Here is a 21280-nt window from a genome sequence, read left to right on the forward strand (position 1 = left end):
ACCTCGCCCCAATGGTAAACTATGGATAAGGATTTTTGTACCTGTAGAACGGGTTCTAGGGGTCTCAGAGCTTTTGCTCAACCTTAAAGATACGTTGACTGGTATCTATAAAAGAGTTTTCTCTGAGTGTAGTATCTGCATGACTATTACTTCCGTAATCACCGCTCTACGTCCTAACAAAAGGCTTTAAGTGGGGTTAATGTGTTTCTAGGTCCTCCTGGTATAAATCAGTCTCGGAATGCATTGGCGCAGTTAATCACAACCAGCCAGGCAAATCCCAAGAGTAGAATTGTGAACCAAGATTAGAGGGTCTTCACCGGGAAGACATCCTCCATCCTATCTTATGTTGCACTCAAATCCGGGTATAGGATTTCTCACCACAAGGGGGAATCAAGCCCTTTCCCGATACAGAATAAACAAAATAAACAAGTATAATATGCAACAAACACATGAAATGACACAGAGGTTAGGCAGAACCTCTCTTTTTTGAGGGGGAATTTGGCATCCCTAATTCCTCATTGGGGCTGGACCAGCAACAAGTCAACCAATGTCGGGTTGTACACCAGCAGGAAGATACAATGGATCCTTAGGAGGGAAAGGCATCCCTTGGGTATTAGCCACAGTTTTGACCCACTCAGTATAGTCTTCATAAGTTGCACAGTCTCTCTGACCAAAATGCTTCTTATCTCTCCAACAAATGCTCTTCCAGGCTTGCACAGCTTCTGCCATTTGTCCAATGTTGGTGGCTGAATGATAGAAAATATTCTCAGCAATCTCTGTTTGCTCTGGAGGACTAATAAAAGCATATTCGTATGTTCTCCTAGCCAGGACAGGATTATAGTTGATCCCACCTCTAAGACCTATGAGAGGTACATTTTTGAACTTTCCGCAACTCATAATAACTTCCATATCCTCCAAAGATCTATTGTAGCAGACAATGTCTTTGGCTCTAAGCCCCATAATCCTCTCAGCCCATTTAGATGTGTGCCTATTATCAACGAAGGCTCCACGTTCAGGCAAATGTGATCTGAACCAACGGTATAGCAGCGGAGCACAGCATCTAACTAAACCTCCCTTTTGACTATTCCTGTGATGAATGGAATGATAAACATCCCCCAGAAGTGTAGGAACAGGATTCTGCAGAATGAACAGGTGAATGGCATTCATATCAACAAAATCAGGCACGTCCGAGAACATCATGATACCATAGATACTTAGAGCCAGTATAGCTCTAAATGTGTCCCACTCTTTCGCTTCAGCAGCATCACACCCCCTCTTAACCAGGAACTCCATGCGGAAACCAAGACCTCCTCCCTTCTTGGTGAGATTTGCTTCCACGACCGACTTGCTCAAATAAAGAGCCTTAGCAATTTCAATGGAATCAGGAGCTTTCATGGTGTTATAGTATGGTACTTCATTCTTTATAGGGACGCCAAGAAATAGGGAGTACTCTTCCAGTGTTGGAACCAAAAGGTAGTCGGTGAATGTGAAGCATCGAAGGGAAGGATTATAGAACTGAAGCAAAGTGTGAACTCCCTCTTGCTCATACTTGGTGAACGGCATCTTGAGAAGGCTCAGAATGTACCCATATCTCTTTCGGAACTCAGTTGACTCATCTGGCGTAATCTTCTTTGCTAAACACCCAAGGGAATCCAGATTCGGTTCCAGGAAGGTGTAGGAGAGGTTGCGTCTACCAGTCTTCATTGGTGGAGCCATGTGTTAGTCGGAGACAAAGCCAAAAGTTCTTGAAAATAAATGAACATGCATGTTAAATGATATGGTGGAATGCATTTCATTGGGAGAATCCTAAAGTCTTTTCATTATTTCTTTTCTTTTCTTTTTCTTTTTTTCTTTTGCAAAAAGGTATGTGCATATTCCTCTTTTTTTTCTCTTTTTTTTTGGAAATAGATTTTAGGATTCTCCACAAATGAAGTGAGGTGGATGCAATAGCATGATGTGTTATGTGCGTGATGTGGTGAGAGACTGAATGTCCGTCGCAGTTCCGGATATCTGGGTAATACTGATTGTAACAGGTTCAAAATTCCGGCTTCAGATTGCAAAATGGAAATCAGGGTATGATGAAGGCTAGTATCCTGTCCCACCCCAAACTCACAGGTATGAATTCTAGACACGGACAGGTGGTCCCTAATGGTCACTAGGTTCTATAGTTCCCATGGGGTACAAAGTGTTTGAGGCAACAAGCGTGCCAGACACAGTGTTCCATGAAAGAACCTCGCCCAGTTGTGGTACCCCACGTTAACTCGATCGTAGCAAGAGCCACGGGAGTCAACATGAGCATCCACGCTAATCCTATGTGTCACTGGCCTGGGTAGTGGGCCTTTTACCTCACAAAACCCCCCACCTGCAAAACAAAGCAGAAGAATATATGGTCCCGAAGGGGATCCCAATCCAGTCCAGATGCATGCGGAAAATAAACATGATATGCAAGCAGAAAATAAACATGTAAACATATATACAAAATATAGACATAAAAACAAATAAACACCCAATAAAATAAAACAAACAAAGGCTAGGATCGACTCGCTAAGAATGGACCAGCACAGGTCTATCAACATTCCCAGCAGAGTCGCCAGCTGTCGCACGCTCGCGAAAAAAATGAACAGAGTCGCCACCAATATATTTATCCCATAAGGGAAAGGAATATCAGAAAACCTACAAATGAAGGAATAGGGTCTTGCGACCAGAGAATCAAGGTACGGGAGTCGGTTACGCGAGGGGAAGGTATTAGCACCCCTCACGCCCATCGTACTCGATGGTATCCACCTATGTTTGTTTCTATCTAAAGGGTGTCTAACTATGTTTATGTCTAAATGCGAAATGAATGCAAAATGTAGGGAAAAATAAAGAATTGTACTCGCACGGGCCCTACCCCGCTGCCTACGTATCCTTTTCAGGAATCAGAGTTACCGTAGCTCGGCTCAATATTTTCTGTTTGTTTTTGTGTTTTTTAGTTGGGCGGCGTTAACGCTCGCGCTCTTGCATAAGGGGACAGCCTAGGATGCAATGGAGCGGAGATAACAATACCCTTAAGAAAGGATAGAAGAGAGAGTTTGAGTGTTTCGAGAAAATCCCTAAGGCAAGGGAAACTCGAGTTACTCTTAGGTTTGTGTTTTTTAGAAGTGGGAACTTACGCTCGAATGGTTCCCTAAAGCAAGGGAGATCCAAGCACTCGAACAATTCCCTAAAGCAAGGGATGTTCAAGCTTCCATTCCCTTTTTAAGATTTTCACTTTGATTATTAATGTTTTGTGTATTTTCTTTGTATTTTTTATGGGATTTTTATTCAAGTATTTATTAGATGTTTTATGTTGTAAAAGAAAAAGAAACTAGCCTAAGCAAACTAGCCTAATATGAAGGGAATTTCTACCTAATATTATCATGGTTTCTACCTAAGGTTAGGATTTAAAAGAAACATGAAAAGTAAAGCACTAACTAGGATATTGAAAATAGCGTAAAGGCATAAAAAAACAAGTCAAAACATAGCACAAAAGTGAATTAAAAGTACTATTATTTTATGATTTTTTTATGGAAAGGCTTGAATTGCAACAGTTAAAAAGACTAAAAGAAATAGCCTATAATTACTATTTTTTGTGAGTTTATTTTTATGTGTCAAAATTAGATCAAGGTCTAAGAGATAGGAAAGAAAGTTATTTTTATTATCCAAAAGAAATATAAAAAAAAACTAATAGAATTTTAAAAATGAAAATGTGAACAGGGGTGAGAATCTGAAAATAATGGTGCAGTTAGCAATAGGGCGTAGGGCCCAGGCATGGCCCAAACAGAGATTTATTTTTGTTACAATTTTCTTTATGTCAAAAAACTAAGTAGAACATGGATTGGGGGTGTAAGTAATGGCAATTTCGCTGCAGGCCCAAAGCATTGATTCAAATTTCATTCCATTTATTAATCAGCATGTATTTATTTGGCTATGTTATTATGAAAACAAAACGTGACATCAAAATAGAGCACTCAGTATCAATTGGTGCACTTAAGCTTAAGTCACAACAAAACAAAACCAAATTGAGCCAATAGGGAATCTCCAACACATCACCTAATCATTGCTTCAGGATAAAACTAACAAAAAGAATGGAGAGATGGCTAATGAATGCGTGACAGGTCAGCATGACCGTTAGAGGGAAGGGGGATGACAGACGCCGGAGATTCCACTCCGGTCGTCTTCTCTGGCGGCTCACCACCGCGACCACGAACTAACACGCCCATAAATTCATCCAACCACCACCGCTTGACTCGGTTTTTCGTGTAGATCCCGAATTCGGCCTTAGTTCTCACTAATTCTATCTCTATCATGCTATCAGAACACAACTCTAAAACCCTAACTCCATAGCAAACTCACCAAAGACAAAACTAATCATGCTAATCGTTTTTTATTTGTTCATTGAGTTCAAAAAGATGATTCAACCATTCAAATAGCCACAGTTTCATACAAACCGAAAACAATCATTCAAGAATTGAAGATAGTTCATATGTGTAAGCACTAGATGCATGAGCTAATACATAGGATCTAGATGTGGAGAAAGCTCGAGATCGCTTACCTGAAAGACTCTTGGATCTTAAGGAATGAAGAAAAATCTTGCAGAATCTTTCTCCTCGGTCCTTGACGGTGATGATATTGTGATAGCCACTGAGAGACGAATTCGACCTTCCTTCCTTGAACTCTGCAGCCTGATAGTGATGACGGCGAAAGAGAAGGAGTTTGCCACTTGTTTAGGATTGTTGAAGATTGATAGAGTAAAGGATTGGTGGAAGTGATGATGATGACCGGAAAAATGGAGATGGTTGAAGATTGGGAGGGTGGTTATGGTGGTTGAAGGCGGAGAGGAAAGAAGATCAGAGTGATGGAGTGTGGTGGCCGGAGTTTGTTACGGTTGTTGTAACAAACTATTTAGAGGAAGAGCGTGGAGAGAGAAAGGGAGAGTGAAGAGAGAATGGAGAGAGAGAATGATGAAGCTGGGGAGAAGAGAGAACGAGTGTGAAGTGAGGGAGGGATTGATGGGAGTGAATCGTGTGTGTGTGTATGAGGGTGGCGCAGCTTCTTATATATTGCCAATGATTGGTTCATGATGGGAATTCTTGAGTGTGGGACTCTAGAGTGTAGCTTGCAGCATGAGTTCTTCTGGTTTTCTTTAATGTGGGACTTGCCTTGGTGTGTGTTGTATTGTAATGCATAGTCTTACATGCTTAGGGAACAAGTGTTGTACACATGGGGTAAGTCTCATGCAAGCTTTAAATGACTGTGGTATTTGCATGGCTTATTATGGCATGTGGATGGTGAAATTAGTTTCATGCAAGCTTTACCAATTTGATAGGTTTGACTCAGCAGCTTTGTGGACACATAGTTTCTGCCATGCTTGGCCAAATGAGCCAACATTAACACCATTGAAAAGAGGGCGTGGAGTAGATTAAAATTCATGTTGAAGTCACCAAGAGAGGAATCATGCACTGCCTATAAGGATGACTGGAAATGTTGTATGCAGTGGTGGTATGACTGGCGCGCGTGTGGCCTGGACCTGGACACTGTTTTTGGCAAAAGTAAGGCTCAGCCAGGACAACACTTTGAGGACCTGCATCTTGCTCAATACGCGACCCCTTGGAGCACCTCGTGTCTTGTTTGAAAGAAGGCATATCAAAGAATATCTTAGTACCAAGTTTGCACCAGATGGAGACCTATGGAGGATGGAAATTGACCTTAGATTACGCCCACCATGTGTTTGATTAAATGACTGCGCGTGCCTTGGGACTCTGACTCATGCATCCGGCAGCGCATGACATAGCAAGGGCTTGACTTTGGACATTCACACATGATTCAATATTCCACCAATTGACTCAAATCTTGTTTCATTGGATAGAGGAGATGGCAAAGAAGAGAATGATACCAAGTTTGCATTCATGGCACTTTTGTAGGGCTCTAAAAATGGCTGGAGATTTGGCATGCCATGTGTTTGTTAAAATGCCAGGTCATGACCTGACTTGTGACCTGGATTGTGACTTGGTTTGAATGAGTTTTCATAAACTTCTCAACACTTTAACTCTTCACACAAGCTTCAAATGAAAAAGTGTCCAACTACAAAGTTGTTCTCCTCCATGAGAGGAACAACTTAGATGTTGGAAATTTCTCCAAAAAATGCCATTTGCCACGTGTAATCTAGTGCTGAAGTGGACTGCTCAACAAGATTTTAAAGCATCAAAAATTTTCTAAGTGTTGAAAATTTGTCTTTTTGCTATTTTTTGCAACTTTTTGTCGGACTCCCGATTTTATCCATTCTTTGACTTTTCTTGATTAATTTTCCACCAAAAGTCAATATTTGAATAATTCTTCTGATTTTGACCCTAAAAGTCAACTGTTCTGATTTTTCCGATTATTGATGAAATTCCCGATTAAATCTCTTCCAGTCAAATCCAGTCAAACAAACACATCCACATAGTCAGTATGAGAAGCTTTTCACACATAGAAACCACCCCTGATCAGATGTTGACCAGAAAGTCAACTGGTTGACTTTGATCAAAGAAACCCTGATTTGGGAGACCAGATGATTTGCAAGCCAGTATCCTTCAACCAATGCCTTGAATTGAGATTGAGAAAACCCTAATCCAGGAGGGCTTCATAGACTCACATGATTATACCTCAGCTCCCTTGTTTTCTGATCAAAACTTCTTTGCAATAGAGCTCTTTCTTGTTAGCCTTTGAATAGTACCAATGAAATGAATGCATGAGTATGGGTCATGACTTAAATGATGTATATACCTGAATCATAAGCCAGATGAATAGAGTAGGACAAATTTGGGGTATGACACTAGGGTTTACACTCAACGTAGTTCTAAACTAATATATGCAAAGTTTATATTTGACAGTAATTTAAACAAAGACTGTAAATTGAAAGCTTGTAAAGCCTAACCTGGATGGAGTGGAGGCCATTGAAGAAGGATGTACAGAGCCTCAACAGTAATTGGTGGATAACAGTTGAATATATATATATGATAAACAGTTAATGGTTTTTGAAAACAGAAGAAGTGAAGATGGACATAGGTCACATAGGTATCTGAAGAGTTTCACCGGGAATAATGCCCTTCAAATACCAGAAGAATGTTTTGAAAACAGCAGGAAGATTTTGAAAATACAGTTTTGAAAACAAGCTAAGAAGAGAAGAAGGTGTTGGGACTTATACTCTATTAGAGGCCCACTTGAAAATGATTTACTGTTTATAAAAACAGTTGGAAAAAGATTGAAATGATATAAGGTTTTGTTGTTTGAAAACCTTAATCATCTATTTAATCGGAGATAAAAACAGTTTTACAAATTGACAAAAGTCAACTTAATTAAGGTAAAGATAAAATCTATACCTAATTAAGACCTAAATGATTAGGGTTTTATCATAAAATTATTCACAAAATAATTAAGTCAAAACAAAAATGAAAAATGTATACTTAAAGTATAAAAAAAACACTTAAAACATACTATTTTAAACCTAATAAAAATACATGAAATAAATAATATTTTTATGATTTTTTTTGATTATTTATAAAATAGGTATATTAAATGACAAGTGTGTAAAAATGAAATTAAAATGAATTAATTTGATAGGTTTATTAATTGTGTGAAGTTTGTATAAAAAAGGAATGAAAATGGGTGCTAAAAAATTGGTTTGGCCCTAGAGAGGTTCGAACCCACAGTCTTCATGATCACACTTCAAAACTTAACCAACTGAGTTGCGCGCGCAGCTTGTTAACTATATACATTCAATATATTATATTTTAAAATAAGCCAGGAAATTCAAATTTTACGCGCGCCATGTTCATCTTCTTCCTCGAGCTTCAGATTTTCAAATTCCTAACTCTCTGGTTTCTCAACTAAATGGCATGATGTAAACATCAATCTCACTCATTTTTGGACAAGGAACATGATCATGGGCTCAAAATTCATTTATTCTAAGTGTAACTAACGAATTTCATCATGAACACGAAGAACACATAAACCCTAATTTTAAAATTAAATGATGCACAAGATGAATAAATGAATGATGATAGAGGGTTTTCAATCCTCTGATGATGCTGAACAAAATAGAATCGAGTTTTAACACAAATAGTTCTTAAATTAAAGAGGTGGAGTTCAAAAACTTACCTCTGAAACTGAAGGTCGTGTGTGTGATGGAGGACTTCTGGGCTTGTGTGAATGATCCTAAAAGCTTCCCTGGGACTCAGTGATGCTAACTGGATGTTTATTGTGGCCTGAATCCTTCTGAATTGCTCTACTCAACTCCTTCGATTTGAGCTTCAAGTGAACATGGAGGATGATGAATCTGCAATCACAGATGAGCTGCGACCATCTGGATAGCTCCACTACCTCCTATGGAACGTGTCTGGATGATTGGCTTTGCTTGGAACCTCCTGAATTGCTCTGTGGACCTCCAACTGCAACAGCTCCAAAGTGAAAGCAACAATGGTGTTCCTCCACTTACAGAAGTGATCCAGGTGCTTGGATCACCTCAAATGAACCCCCTTGAGATGTTAGAATGCTTACTTTCCAAAGAGAAGCTCTGGTTTGAAGAAAACGATTCTTCTTGCCAAAGAACTTTGAAAAACCATAAGCATGAGAAGAGAAAGAGAAAGCAAGGAATATGGTTGCTTTGGTGTGTTTTCTACTGAGGTATGCTCTCCTATTTATAGGCAAATGGCTCAGTATAGTTGCAGAGGAGTGAGCTTGCTTAGTGAGGTTGATTTGGTTTTCTTGACCATGAAGGAAGTTTGTAAATATCTCTTATGCAATGATGAGAATTTTGATTCCATTTGATCAATCCCCTAGCCCTCGATTTTGCTTGATCTTAGGGGACAAATCTGAGACAGAAATAAGCTCCAATTGGTTGGGAAGAGATTCCTTTGGTGATTCATCAATTTGCCATAAATTCCTAAATGTAATCATTACATAATCACATGCCTTTGTTTTTGGGAATCTTCTCTAATCCTTATGCAATGATGAAATTGGATGTATGGTGTGCTTGCATATGTATTAGAGGTCGGGTAGCATCAATTAGAGAAGGCATTTACACAAAATTACAAAGTTTCAAATTGCACATGACCTATAATTTTTACTTTAAGTGCCCAACTTTGATCAATCATATCTCTTAGCTCAAAATGAATTTGGAGGAGGTTGAGCACAATTTGGAAAGCCCTTAACATGTACTTTGATTCATTAGTTTGGTGTTTGCCCAAAATCTTTAGGGAAATTAGTGAAAAAGTCCCATAAAGTTTGAAGAAAACTAGGGTTTTCTTGCATTTTTAGTGAAGGCAGTCACTTTGGAGCTCCATAACTCTTCAATGGTTGGTTTTTAGCCAAAACATCATATGTGTCAAAGTTGTTTATTGGATCAAAATCTACAACTTTCATAATGGGAGTTTTTTTAAGTTTGTAGGTGAAATTTTGAGATATTCCCTTCCAAAGTTTGGAAAAAACCATTGAAAACACTTAGAAATTTTTCTAAGTATGGAAAGTCAAACTTTTGACTTTTTGATTCTTGATTAATTTTCTTGATTTTCTTTGATCAAATGACTTCATATATCATATATTGATGATCTAAAACTTCAAAAGTCATGGTTGACCAAAAAAAATCAAAAAGTCAATGGTGATCTTGTACAGTTGACTTTTTCACAAGAATCGTGTTTCTGGAGATTTCAAATGAACCAAGCTATCCTCACCAAATGATTGGTATGAATGGATATTGTTGAGTCATTGGAAGATATTGATCCATGTTTTGATTTGTGGATCCATGTCCTGATTAAAAGTCAGTCATCCCGATGAATTAGGTCAAAAACCCTAATTGTCGACCAGATGAACTAATGACTGTGGATCTTGAATTGAGGGGAAATGTCCAGTGAGTCTTGTTATATGGATCATTTGAAGATGATTGAAGTCTTTTATAGATGTCCTGGAGCTTTTTAGGGTTTCCCAAAGGTGATCCCTGATTTCAGTCCTTGATAGGCTCAAAACCCTAGTCTGGTGACCTGAATAAACCTGTACTCAGATGACTGGGTGTCTAATCAATCATAGGGGAATATAAAAATGAAGCTTTTGAGTCCTATGATTGTGTTGTAGATCAATTCTTTCATTGATTGATCTTTTGCCTGAGTCTTTCTTGTCTTTGAACATCCTCGATTAAATGCCAGATGAAGAAGCGACTGCTTTGGGCATTTGCTTTGATCTGGTGAAAAGCCTGAGGATATGACATCTCAGGGGGGGTCAAAATTAGGGTATGACACGTTCCCAATCCAAAAAGAAACTCAAATACCATTTGCAGTTAGATACTTTGGAGATTAGTTAATTTGTTTCTTGTAGTTCCTAGTTTCCTTTAATTGTATTGTGGACTGGATCATGTGGATCGGCTTGTATTAATTGTTTTTTGGTAATAAAATATTTTTTTACTCCAAAAAAATGCATAATCAAATATTATTATAATAATCTCTCCCTTTTTTATGATGACAAAACCATGTATTTTGATGAAACAATTTTACAAGGTAATATCATAAAAAGTTAGAGTTAGATAGAGAAAACTCCCCCTGAGTTGAACAAGCTCTCCCTGAGTTGAACAAGCTCTCCCTGGGTCAGATAAGGGATATCAGAGCATTGTTAAATTGTCATAACCTGATTTTGCATATAGTTCGCTCATCATAACTTCAAAAATTGAAATATCAGAGACGTTGTTTCTCAGAACTCGATTTATTAGATATTTTTGAACATCAGAAATTCTTTATGATCTTTATCTAAGCTTGATCCTAAAACTCATTCTAAGACTCTTTGCATATTTAACATGTTAAAAAACATGTAAGCACATGTAAGCAATGAGATTTAGAGAAATAGATATGAATCAAAATCATCACTATTTTCTCCCCATTTTTGTCATAATCAAAAAGTTAAGAAATTCCATTGAATTTTAATATGAATAAGCACACTTTTCTAAAAAACAACAATACGGAAAGAAGGAATAAGAAAACAACTTTCATTGATAATAGAAACGAGTACAAAAGGATTCAGAAAATTAAAAAATAGAACAAGGAAAAACAACCAACTACACAACTTATGATTGAAAGACTTCACATCTGACTTCTTCAAGAGCATTATATGGTCCAACAAATTGAACGAAATTTATTAATTCTATTGTAGAGAAAAGTCAAGATATAAGTCTTCCAAAATTTATGAAGGACTTGTGTCTGCTTTTGGAGATAACAGCAGATTCCTTCAGAAATTTTAACATGGCTTGGGGCAAGTTGACATTGACATTAGAAAGCAGAAAGTAAATGAATAGTCTATCATCATGAGACAGCGTGTTCAAATTATCTCCTCTAGGGCAAAAGTTTGTTAGAAAGAGGCGGAACCCGGTTTAATAAAAGGGACGTAGCTTTGTGTTAGGGACCAAATTGTACTAATTTTCATATATTGTTTTTGGTCCCTTTAACCACTTTTTACTCAATAATCACACTTTTATTCATACAATTTAATAATTTTGCAATTTTGTTCATTTTAGTTCATTTGAATTGTTATTTCACATGTTTGTTAGTTTTGTAGCATTTTTAAAAGGTTTGAAGATCATGGAAGCGAAGAGGAATTACTTGAAGACTTGGAATAGCAAAAGAAGTGTTGATGAGGCCAGTTTGCCCCGCAAACATCCTTTGCGCCGCCAACTGATAGATGCTAAACAAGTTCAGTTTTGAATTGCAACTGATGTGGCAAAAGATTCACTGTTTGCCCCGCAAACATTGTTTGCCCCGCAAACACTGCGCTGCAGAATTTTATCTTTTACTTTGTTGCCACTTGTCATGAGAGATGGGCTTATCTTTTGAAGAGGAAAAGTTAGTACGAATTAGGGGTTATTTAGGGAGATAAAAAGGGGGAAATTTTCTATTCTATTCTATTGTACACCACACATTGAGATTAGGGTTTTGGAGAGAAAAGCTTGCACCTTTGTGAGAGATTGATGCTCATAGCTTCTTCTTCATTCTTCTTGTTGTCAACCATGGTGATGAGTAGCTAAATCCCACTTTGACAAGATTGGAGGTAGTAGCTATCCTTGTTAACTATGTATTTTCTCTAACACTTTTGTATGAACTTCATTAGTATTGAAATGGATAAATGTTGTTGCTTTAACTTTATATTTAGATTTGATTTATGATTGAGAAATATATTTGAAGTCTTGGTCTACAACATTTTATCAAGTAGTGAATGAATGCTAGAGATAGATTTATTTGCCACTTTTCTATTTATATCAAACAATCAAGCTTAGTATATTGATAGTTAGAGTGAGAGATCATCTAAAGATTAATATATTAACTTTCACAACTTTGTTTAGACATAAACATTGTTGAGAGGATACTAGAACATTGCATTGCTATTGAAGTATACTTTAGTTGTTAAAGTCACATAGGAGATAGGGATAGTGAAACCAAAACCAATCTTGTCAATCTTTTATCTTTGAACAAATCTTATTTTATTACTTGTTTTACCTTTTGAATAGAAAAATAGAAACTCAACTTAAACCAACTTTGTTACAACTTAAACTTAAAGCGATAGTAACTATAGAACGGCGGTAATATCACTCAATCTCTGTGGATACGATTTAAAAATATTTGCCTTGAATATACTATTCAACAAATTGGCGCCGTTGCCGGGGATTGGCGTTTGATATTAAAAGCATTGCAATAGTTCATTGTTTTAAGTTTTGTTACTTTATTAATATTGCTTTTTCGTTTCACTTGGTTTGCTAGTTTTGTAGATTCTTGTGTATGCGAGAAAAAGCTTCCGAAGAGCAATTTCATTTTGATCCCGAAATTGAAAGAACACTCCGAAGGCTCAATAGCAAGACACGAAGAAGAAGAAAGTTAGCCCAAGAGAAGAGACAAAAAGAGGAGGCATCTACTTCTTCTAACAATCAAATTGAAGAAGTAGTTGTAGACACCTTTGAAGGAGTCATGGCGGGTGTTGTTCCAACCGAAATGTCCGCCAATAGTCCAAGACGTACCGCCCAATTTGCACGCAATGCTCAAGGTGGAGCAAATACGGAGATGAAGACCGGAATCCTCCAACTTGTTTATGCAAATCCATTCACCGGAATGGATCATGAGGATCCTTTCGCACATCTCACCAAATTTTATGAGATTGCGAGTTCAACGGGAGTCGATGCGGCCAATGAAGAATCATTGTTCAAGAGACTATTTCCACACTCATTACTTGGGAAAGCCAAAGAATGGTATCTTGATCAATTACCAAATGTGATGACGGATTGGAATCTATTGGAAGAAAAATTTTTAGAACGTTATTTTCCTCAATCCCGATTCATGGAGGCCAAAACGGCAATTGCGGTTTTCAATCAAGGAAGCAACGAGTCCTTAAATGATGCTTGGGAAAGATTCAAATCCATGCTTAGAAAATGCAAGGGTCATGGTTTTGATGATCTCACACAAATTCACATCTTCCGCAATGGACTTCAACCGGTGCACAAGACACTTTTGGATGCCACCGCGGGTGGCTCTCTAATGTCAAAAAGCGCGGAGGATGCAATAATGATAATCGATCGTATGGCACTCAATGATCTCCAAACTCAACATGATAGGAGTCCATCACAAAGGAAGCCGGGTGTTCTCGAATTAAACACCAATGATGCCATCCTTGCTCAAAACAAGATTCTCTCTCAACAAGTTGAGTTACTCACCAAGCAAATGTCGAAGCTTCCACACCAAATGAAGGAAATTCATGGGATGCAAATGACTTCTCACGTGGCAAGTTGTGAACTTTGTCAAGGTGACCATCCTACTGGGTTTTGTCCTCCTCCCGAGGGTGAAGAAGTGAATTATGTCAACAATCAAAATCAAGGTTATCAAAGGCAACCTCCACCTCACAACAATCCTTACCAAAGAAATAACCAAGGATTTCAACCTTCTAGATTCAACAATCAACACTATCAACATCAAAATCCTTATCAAAATTCAAACCCTCAAGGTCAAGGTCAACAATCTCAAGGTGGAAGCTCAAAGTTGGAAGACACTCTTACACAATTCATGCAAGCATCCATGGCTAATCAAAGGAGTAATGAAGCGGCCATTAAGAATTTAGAAAATCAAGTGGGTCAACTTGCAAAGCAATTGTCCGAGCAACAACCGGGAGCATCCTTTTCCGCCAACACCCAAACCAATCCAAAGGAGCATTGCAAAGCCATTTTTACAAGAAGTGGGAAGGAGGTGAATAGTGGCGTAAATGAAGAGGTTATAGTGGAAGATAAGGAGGAAATAATAGTTGAAGATGAAGAGGAGGAAGTGACAGTTGAAAATGAGGGAGAAAAGAGTGAGGAGAAAGTGGAGGAAGAATTAGTTGAAAAAGAGCGGAAAGAAAAAGAAGGAAGAGAGAAAAATGACAAAAAAGTGAAGAAGAATAAAAAGAGAAATGAGAATGTGAGCAAACTTCCTCTCCAACATCTACCTTACCCGCATGTGCAGTCAAGGAAGGAAGACGCAAGGCGCTACGCTCGATTTATGGATATATTTAAACAACTTCACATAAATATTCCATTTTCCGAAGCATTGGAGCAAATGCCCAAGTATGCAAAATTCATGAAGAAGATGCTCACAAAGAAAAAGAAGTACACGGATGAAGAGACGGTTGTGCTTGATGCTCATTGTAGTGCAATTATTCAAAAAACTCTCCCAAGAAAGGAAGTTGATCCGGGACGAGTCATTTTACCGATCACCATTGGAGGTAACTACATTAGTAATGGTTTGGTTGATTTGGGGTCTAGCATCAATTTAATACCTTTATCCGTTGTCAAGAGATTGGGGAACATTGAGATGAAACACACCATGATAACTTTGCAACTAGCCGATAAGTCTATCATTTCACCATATGGAGTTGTACAAGACATGCTGGTAAAGGTGGACAAATTTTTATTCCCGGTTGATTTTGTGGTAGTCGACATGGAGGAGGATTGTGATGTTCCATTAATACTTGGAAGACCATTCATGAAGACCACCCGAATGATGATTGATATTGATGATGGGATTATGAAAGTAAGGGTGCAAGATAAAGAGGTAATTTTTACTCTTTTTGAGTCTACGAAGCCTCCTAAGGATGAACATGACAACTTTCGAATCGATGATGAAAAAGGAGAAATCATTGAGGTGGCGAATCAATTTCACAAGGACAAGGAGAAGGCAAATCATGAGGGAAAGACTCATCACAAAAACTTTGAAGTTGGACAAATGGTGCTAGTGTGCAATTCAAGACTCAAGGTGTTTCCTAGTAAATTAAAGTCAAAGTGGTCGGGGCCATTTGTTGTGAAAGAGGTGCGAAATTATGGATTCATTGTGGTGGAGGACCCTAAAACACAAGAAAGCTGGACTGTAAAGGAACAAAGACTCAAAGGCTACCACGATGGATAAGCAAGCCGCGATGGTGTGTCATTTCGCTCGTCAAGTCTTGGTGCACCATCGAACCGTCGAGCTCGAACGACGTTAAATAAAGCGCTTGTTGGGAGGCAACCCAACGTCGTAAGTAAATTCTATTATGCTTTTTGATTTTTGTTTTCAGAGTTATTTAGTAACTATTTTTGAAAGGAAGTGGAAGTTAAGTGTAAAAATTGGCATTTTTCAAAAATTCAAGTCTGTTTGCCCCGCAAACATTGTTTGCCCCGCAAACAGAGCACAAACAGTGAGTAAGCCAATTTTACAAAGAAAATTTTTCTTGTTTGCCCCGCGAACAGGTGTTTGCCCCGCAAACAGGTCAGCCAATTTTGAAAAAGAAATTTTCATCAGTGATTGCCCCGCAAACAGAGCACAAACAGTGAGTAAGCCAATTTTACAAAGAAAATTTTTCTTGTTTGCCCCGCGAACAGGTGTTTGCCCCGCAAACACTTCAGTACAAAAAAATTCCACTTTCAAAAAAAAAAAAAGCTTTTAATTTAACCTAGTTTTTTATTTTTATCTTTTATTTTTACTTCTCTCCTCTCACTCTATCGCTCTCGTCCTCACTAAACTCATCTCCCATTCTAATACCCTATCTTCACCCACATTCCTTGGAAGCGGAGTATGATGCATACGCAAATTGACCTGTGGGCAGGCCACTTTTCATGGGGGGGTGCAGGAGGCAACGGTACCGAAAGTGAGGACGATACAATGGAGGATATGATCGGGACAGTTGGTGGTGGTGATGAAGAAGAGGATTGAAGTGGTGTTGTAGCATTTTTTTTAGTTTATTTTTATTTTTATTTTAGTCTTAATTTTGTTTTGTTTTATTTATTTATGATTTCACTTTTTGGTTTTTAATTATGTACTTTATGGTGGCTCTCGTTTCACCATTTGAACATCTTTACAATTGCATTTTTATTATTGTTGTTTAATTGTGTGCTTGGGTGGAAAGTGATTAGCCTAACTTTTCAAATTAATTTTGTTTAATTGTTCTTGTACAAAGAGAAGCTTGAGGAATCAATGGGCACGGACAAGAGTTAATGTTGTGAACACTTCGAGTGGCAATGATGAGAATCGGTATCAAGGAAAATTAAGGTACACTTTATCGCTCTCTAGACTTAACATGGTTAGTTGATGGTGTGTGCAAATTGCTTAGCATAAATTCCTTGAGTCACATGTCATTTTTGAATCAAAATTTAGAACTTAGCCAAGTGAGAAAACTTTCCATTGTACACTAAATGCAGGATATCGGAATTTATTTCAACTCATTTTTATCATGCTAAACCATGCATTATTCTTATTTGTGAAAAGTGTGAAAGTGATAGAGGCATTGTTTGAATTTGAGAAAAACCACTTGACCAAAAAAAGTTAAATCAATTAACCTTGTGAGGAGTGATTCTTAGTTAACCCCATTGAGCTTATATTAGGATTCATGTAATTATTGAATATGTTTGGTAGATGAATCTTAATTTCTTTTGTTTCATTGGAACCTTCAACCACAATGGTTGCAATTTTGCCTTGTGCATATGTCTATGTAGGGAGCATTGTTGTATCTAATATGGTTTGAATCCTAAAGTTGGGGAGAGTTGATTGAAAAACAAATGAAAAGTGGTACTTATGAGTTTTGTGGTAATAAGAAAAGAATAACACATTTTGAAAGTATGGGGCAAGAAAAAGAAATAAACCGTTCCCGTTATGTGTTGTTAAAAAATAATGAAAAAGGAAAAAGAAAAAGAAAAGAAAGAAAATGGGATTCAAGCAAGTGTTGTTGTTAAGTGAATTGATAGGAATGCTCCCTTAGGATAGGCATTTTTGTTTAATTTACCTTTAATAAAACCCTTTCTTTGTAACCCAAGCCACATTACAACCTATGAAAGCCCTCTTGATTCTCACTTTGCATATAATTTTGAACTTGTTGTGGTGAAAGCATGATTTGAGTTGTTGTTGATTTAAATGCCCGGATGAGTGAAAGTGAACCCTCTTGTATTCATCATTACTTTGATGTGTGTGTAGGTTTGATTCAATTTTGACATGTCTCTTTTGGAATTTCTTGATAATAATTTGCACTTTGCCATCATTCTTTCTCATGCTTTGTTTTAGCATTGTGGTGAGTGTACTTTGGAAAGACTTATACTTTTGAGCCATTTGAGTGTTCGGTTACCTTGTCATCATTCTCTTGTGCGTTGCTCTTGCTACTCTTGTGAATTTTTGTTTAGGGACAAACAAAATGGTAAGTTGGGGAGAATTGTTAGGGACCAAATTGTACTAATTTTCATATATTGTTTTTGGTCCCTTTTACCACTTTTTACTCAATAATCACACTTTTATTCATACAATTTAATAATTTTGCAATTTTGTTCATTTTAGTTCATTTGAATTGTTATTTCACATGTTTGTTAGTTTTGTAGCATTTTTAAAAGGTTTGAAGATCATGGAAGCGAAGAGGAATTACTTGAAGACTTGGAATAGCAAAAGAAGTGTTGATGAGGCCAGTTTGCCCCGCAAACATCCTTTGCGCCGCCAACTGATAGATGCTGAACAAGTCCAGTTTTGAATTGCAACTGATGTGGCAAAAGATTCACTGTTTGCCCCGCAAACATTGTTTGCCCCGCAAACATTGTTTGCCCCGCAAACATTGTTTGCCCCGCAAACACTGCGCTGCAGAATTTTATCTTTTACTTTGTTGCCACTTGTCATGAGAGATGGGCTTATCTTTTGAAGAGGAAAAGTTAGTACGAATTAGGGGTTATTTAGGGAGATAAAAAGGGGGAAATTTGCTATTCTATTCTATTGTACACCACACATTGAGATTAGGGTTTTGGAGAGAAAAGCTTGCACCTTTGTGAGAGATTGATGCTCATAGCTTCTTCTTCATTCTTCTTGTTGTCAACCATGGTGATGAGTAGCTAAATCCCACTTTGACAAGATTGGAGGTAGTAGCTATCCTTGTTAACTATGTATTTTCTCTAACACTTTTGTATGAACTTCATTAGTATTGAAATGGATAAATGTTGTTGCTTTAACTTTATATTTAGATTTGATTTATGATTGAGAAATATATTTCAAGTCTTGGTCTACAACATTTTATCAAGTAGTGAATGAATGCTAGAGATGGATTTATTTGCCACTTTTCTATTTGTATCAAACAATCAAGCTTAGTATATTGATAGTTAGAGTGAGAGATCATCTAAAGATTAATATATTAACTTTCACAACTTTGTTTAGACATAAACATTGTTGAGAGGATACTAGAACATTGCATTGCTATTGAAGTATACTTTAGTTGTTAAAGTCACATAGGAGATAGGGATAGTGAAACCAAAACCAATCTTGTCAATCTTTTATCTTTGAACAAATCTTATTTTATTACTTGTTTTACCTTTTGAATAGAAAAATAGAAACTCAACTTAAACCAACTTTGTTACAACTTAAACTTAAAGCGATAGTAACTATAGAACGGCGGTAATATCACCCAATCTCTGTGGATACGATTTAAAAATATTTGCCTTGAATATACTATTCAACACTTTGCTGGATTTGTGAGCTCATATTTGGAAAAGGACACGTCATAGATAGAGATGTGCTTCTCCATGAAGGTATACTTAAGACCGAAATTCTCCACAGTGATACCACCAATATCAAAACAACATATAACTTGAGCAATAGATGTATGAGTGATGACAATAGGATAACCAAAGATATGAGAACAAATATATTGGCCATGAATGCTCACAAAAACATATTTCCAAAACTCTTTGACCAGAATAGGATATATTGGTCCATGCAACATTGCATAGTAACCAGACCATCCTTAAGCAAGAATGCTTTAGGATATCTTCATTACCATCAAAGATTTATGAAGCCATGAGGAAACAAATTTGTGAAAAGACTATAGTATGATTGACAAAATGAAGGATGAAGAGTGGAAAGAAACAACAATAATTAATAGAGCAGGTCGTACTTGAAACCAGTCATACTTGAAACTCTCAAAGCAGTTAATGACTTAGCTTAGAACTAGAGAGAATAAATAACACTCATCATTTCCAACATAATTGTTAGGGGAAATAAATACAAGAAGACAAAAGAAACAAGAAGATAGATAGGTCGTGCTTAACAAAATGAATTTCAAACTAAATAATGTCTCAACATTTCCTTAAATAACCACTGATAGGAGTAAAACATGAAGATTTTATCTATTCTCAAAATTTTTCCCACTGCTCGAGTAATACAAAATGGTTTCTCACGTGAGATATTTCTGAGTAAGATATATTTTCTAACTTATAAAAGTATCATGAAAGAAATTAAATACTTGGTCAGAATCTTATTTTCCACAGAAAGAGTTTAACGCACAATAAGCTAGATCATTATGGACTAAGTTCCATTTTCAAATGTTTCAGAATGAACAAAAATTTATCTTCAGCTAAGAGTTTTGTGAAAATATCAGTCCATTGATGGTCTGTAACTATAAATTTTAAAACAAGAGTCCCTTTCTGAACATAGTCTCTAATAAAATGATGTTTGATTTATGTGTTTAACTCCAAGCAGAGTGTAAAATAGAATTATTACTTAGGCAGATAACAAATGTATATCTAGAAACCATTTTCTAAAAGAAAAGCACTTATTCTATCATACCAATCTTTGGGAGCTTGCTTCAGACCATACATCAATTTCTTAAGTTTATAAACATGTTATGGAAACTTAGTACTTCCAAAACCATGAGGTTGGTTTACATATACTTCTTCAGAAATTTATCCATTCAGAAACTCACTTTTGTCATTCATTTGATATAAGGTTATATTATTATTAACAACAAATGAGATTAGAAGGAGAATAAATTCTAACCTAGAAACTGAAGCAAACTTTTTGTTGTAGTCAATACCTTCTTATTGATTATAACCTTATGTAACCATTCGTGCTTTGTTTTAGACAAATTCACCTATCTCATTCAGTTTGTTTCTGAAGACCCATTTGGTTCCAATAACATGAGTCCATTTAGGCTTAGGTACCAGATCCCAAACATCATTTCTGGAGAACTAATTTAGCTCTTCTTGCATTGCCAGAATACATTCATTATCCTGAAGTGCTTCTTCACAAGAAGTTGGTTTGATCAGAGACACAAATCTCAGAAGTGTTTCTTTAGATTGTTCAAAATTGGATCTTGTTTTGACAGGTTCTGTAACACCCCAAATTCTACCCAAAAATATCATGCGAGAAATCAGAGTATTTTAAAAACTATCAACAATGCATTTGGGATATCACATTTACTTCCTATAAACAACTCATAAATAGATACATAGCACTTTAATCTCAGAGAAGCACAAAACAACCTATAACAGCTCTTAGACAAACCAACTTCATTTTAATGTGCAGCGGAATCATAACATTCGAATTTATAAACAAATCATCTTATTTAATCGGAAATAACTTCAAACATCATAGTACTTCTCATTATCCAATTTGGAACTCAACAACTAAAACATGAACAACATAGAAACAACAATATAGACAACCCCCGAGTGCTACGTATCAGAGCGACACACCAACCAGACACGGTGAATCTACAAACTTCCACAGCTATACTTGAGTACCTGCCCATTTCCCATGGTAGGGGAAACATCAGCAGAAGGGGTGAGATATCAAACATTATAAAGGAAAGTATGATAATACATATAGCAAAGATAAAATCATACACAATTCACCACTTCTCAATATAAGCAATTTGCATCACAACAATAATGTTAACTATCAACTATAACAATGTATTCAAGTTTACAAGTATGTCATTCAAGCACATAATAACATAT

General features: G+C 36.8%; 2 protein-coding genes across 2 annotated transcripts; one reads left to right on the forward strand and one right to left on the reverse strand.

Moving 5' to 3' along the window:
- Positions 1-540: 540 nt before the first annotated feature.
- LOC131649280 (uncharacterized) lies at positions 541-1716 on the reverse strand. The gene has a single exon (XM_058919052.1). It carries the CDS (start codon positions 1714-1716, stop codon positions 541-543), a length of 1176 nt encoding a protein of 391 aa, XP_058775035.1.
- An 11276-nt stretch (positions 1717-12992) lies between these two features.
- Positions 12993-15452, forward strand: LOC131649287 (uncharacterized). The gene is made up of 4 exons (XM_058919061.1): positions 12993-13270; positions 13904-14468; positions 14637-14939; positions 15132-15452. Exons 1-4 carry the CDS (start codon positions 12993-12995, stop codon positions 15450-15452), a joined length of 1467 nt encoding a protein of 488 aa, XP_058775044.1.
- Positions 15453-21280: the final 5828 nt, after the last annotated feature.

The sequence above is a fragment of the Vicia villosa genome, linkage group LG1 (assembly GCF_029867415.1).
Source record: "Vicia villosa cultivar HV-30 ecotype Madison, WI linkage group LG1, Vvil1.0, whole genome shotgun sequence".
NCBI lineage: Eukaryota > Viridiplantae > Streptophyta > Magnoliopsida > Fabales > Fabaceae > Vicia > Vicia villosa.

Excerpts from the sequence above, each read along its gene's own strand:
- LOC131649287 (XM_058919061.1), top strand. The coding sequence starts at position 12,993 with ATGGCGGGTGTTGTTCCAACCGAAATGTCCGCCAATAGTCCAAGACGT. Across the intron at positions 14,469-14,636 it reads ATAAAAAGAGAAATGAGAAT|ATGCTCACAAAGAAAAAGAA; the intron begins GTGAGCAAACTT and ends TTCATGAAGAAG. Across the intron at positions 14,940-15,131 it reads GAGTTGTACAAGACATGCTG|CCTCCTAAGGATGAACATGA; the intron begins GTAAAGGTGGAC and ends GAGTCTACGAAG.
- LOC131649280 (XM_058919052.1), bottom strand. The coding sequence starts at position 1,716 with ATGGCTCCACCAATGAAGACTGGTAGACGCAACCTCTCCTACACCTTC.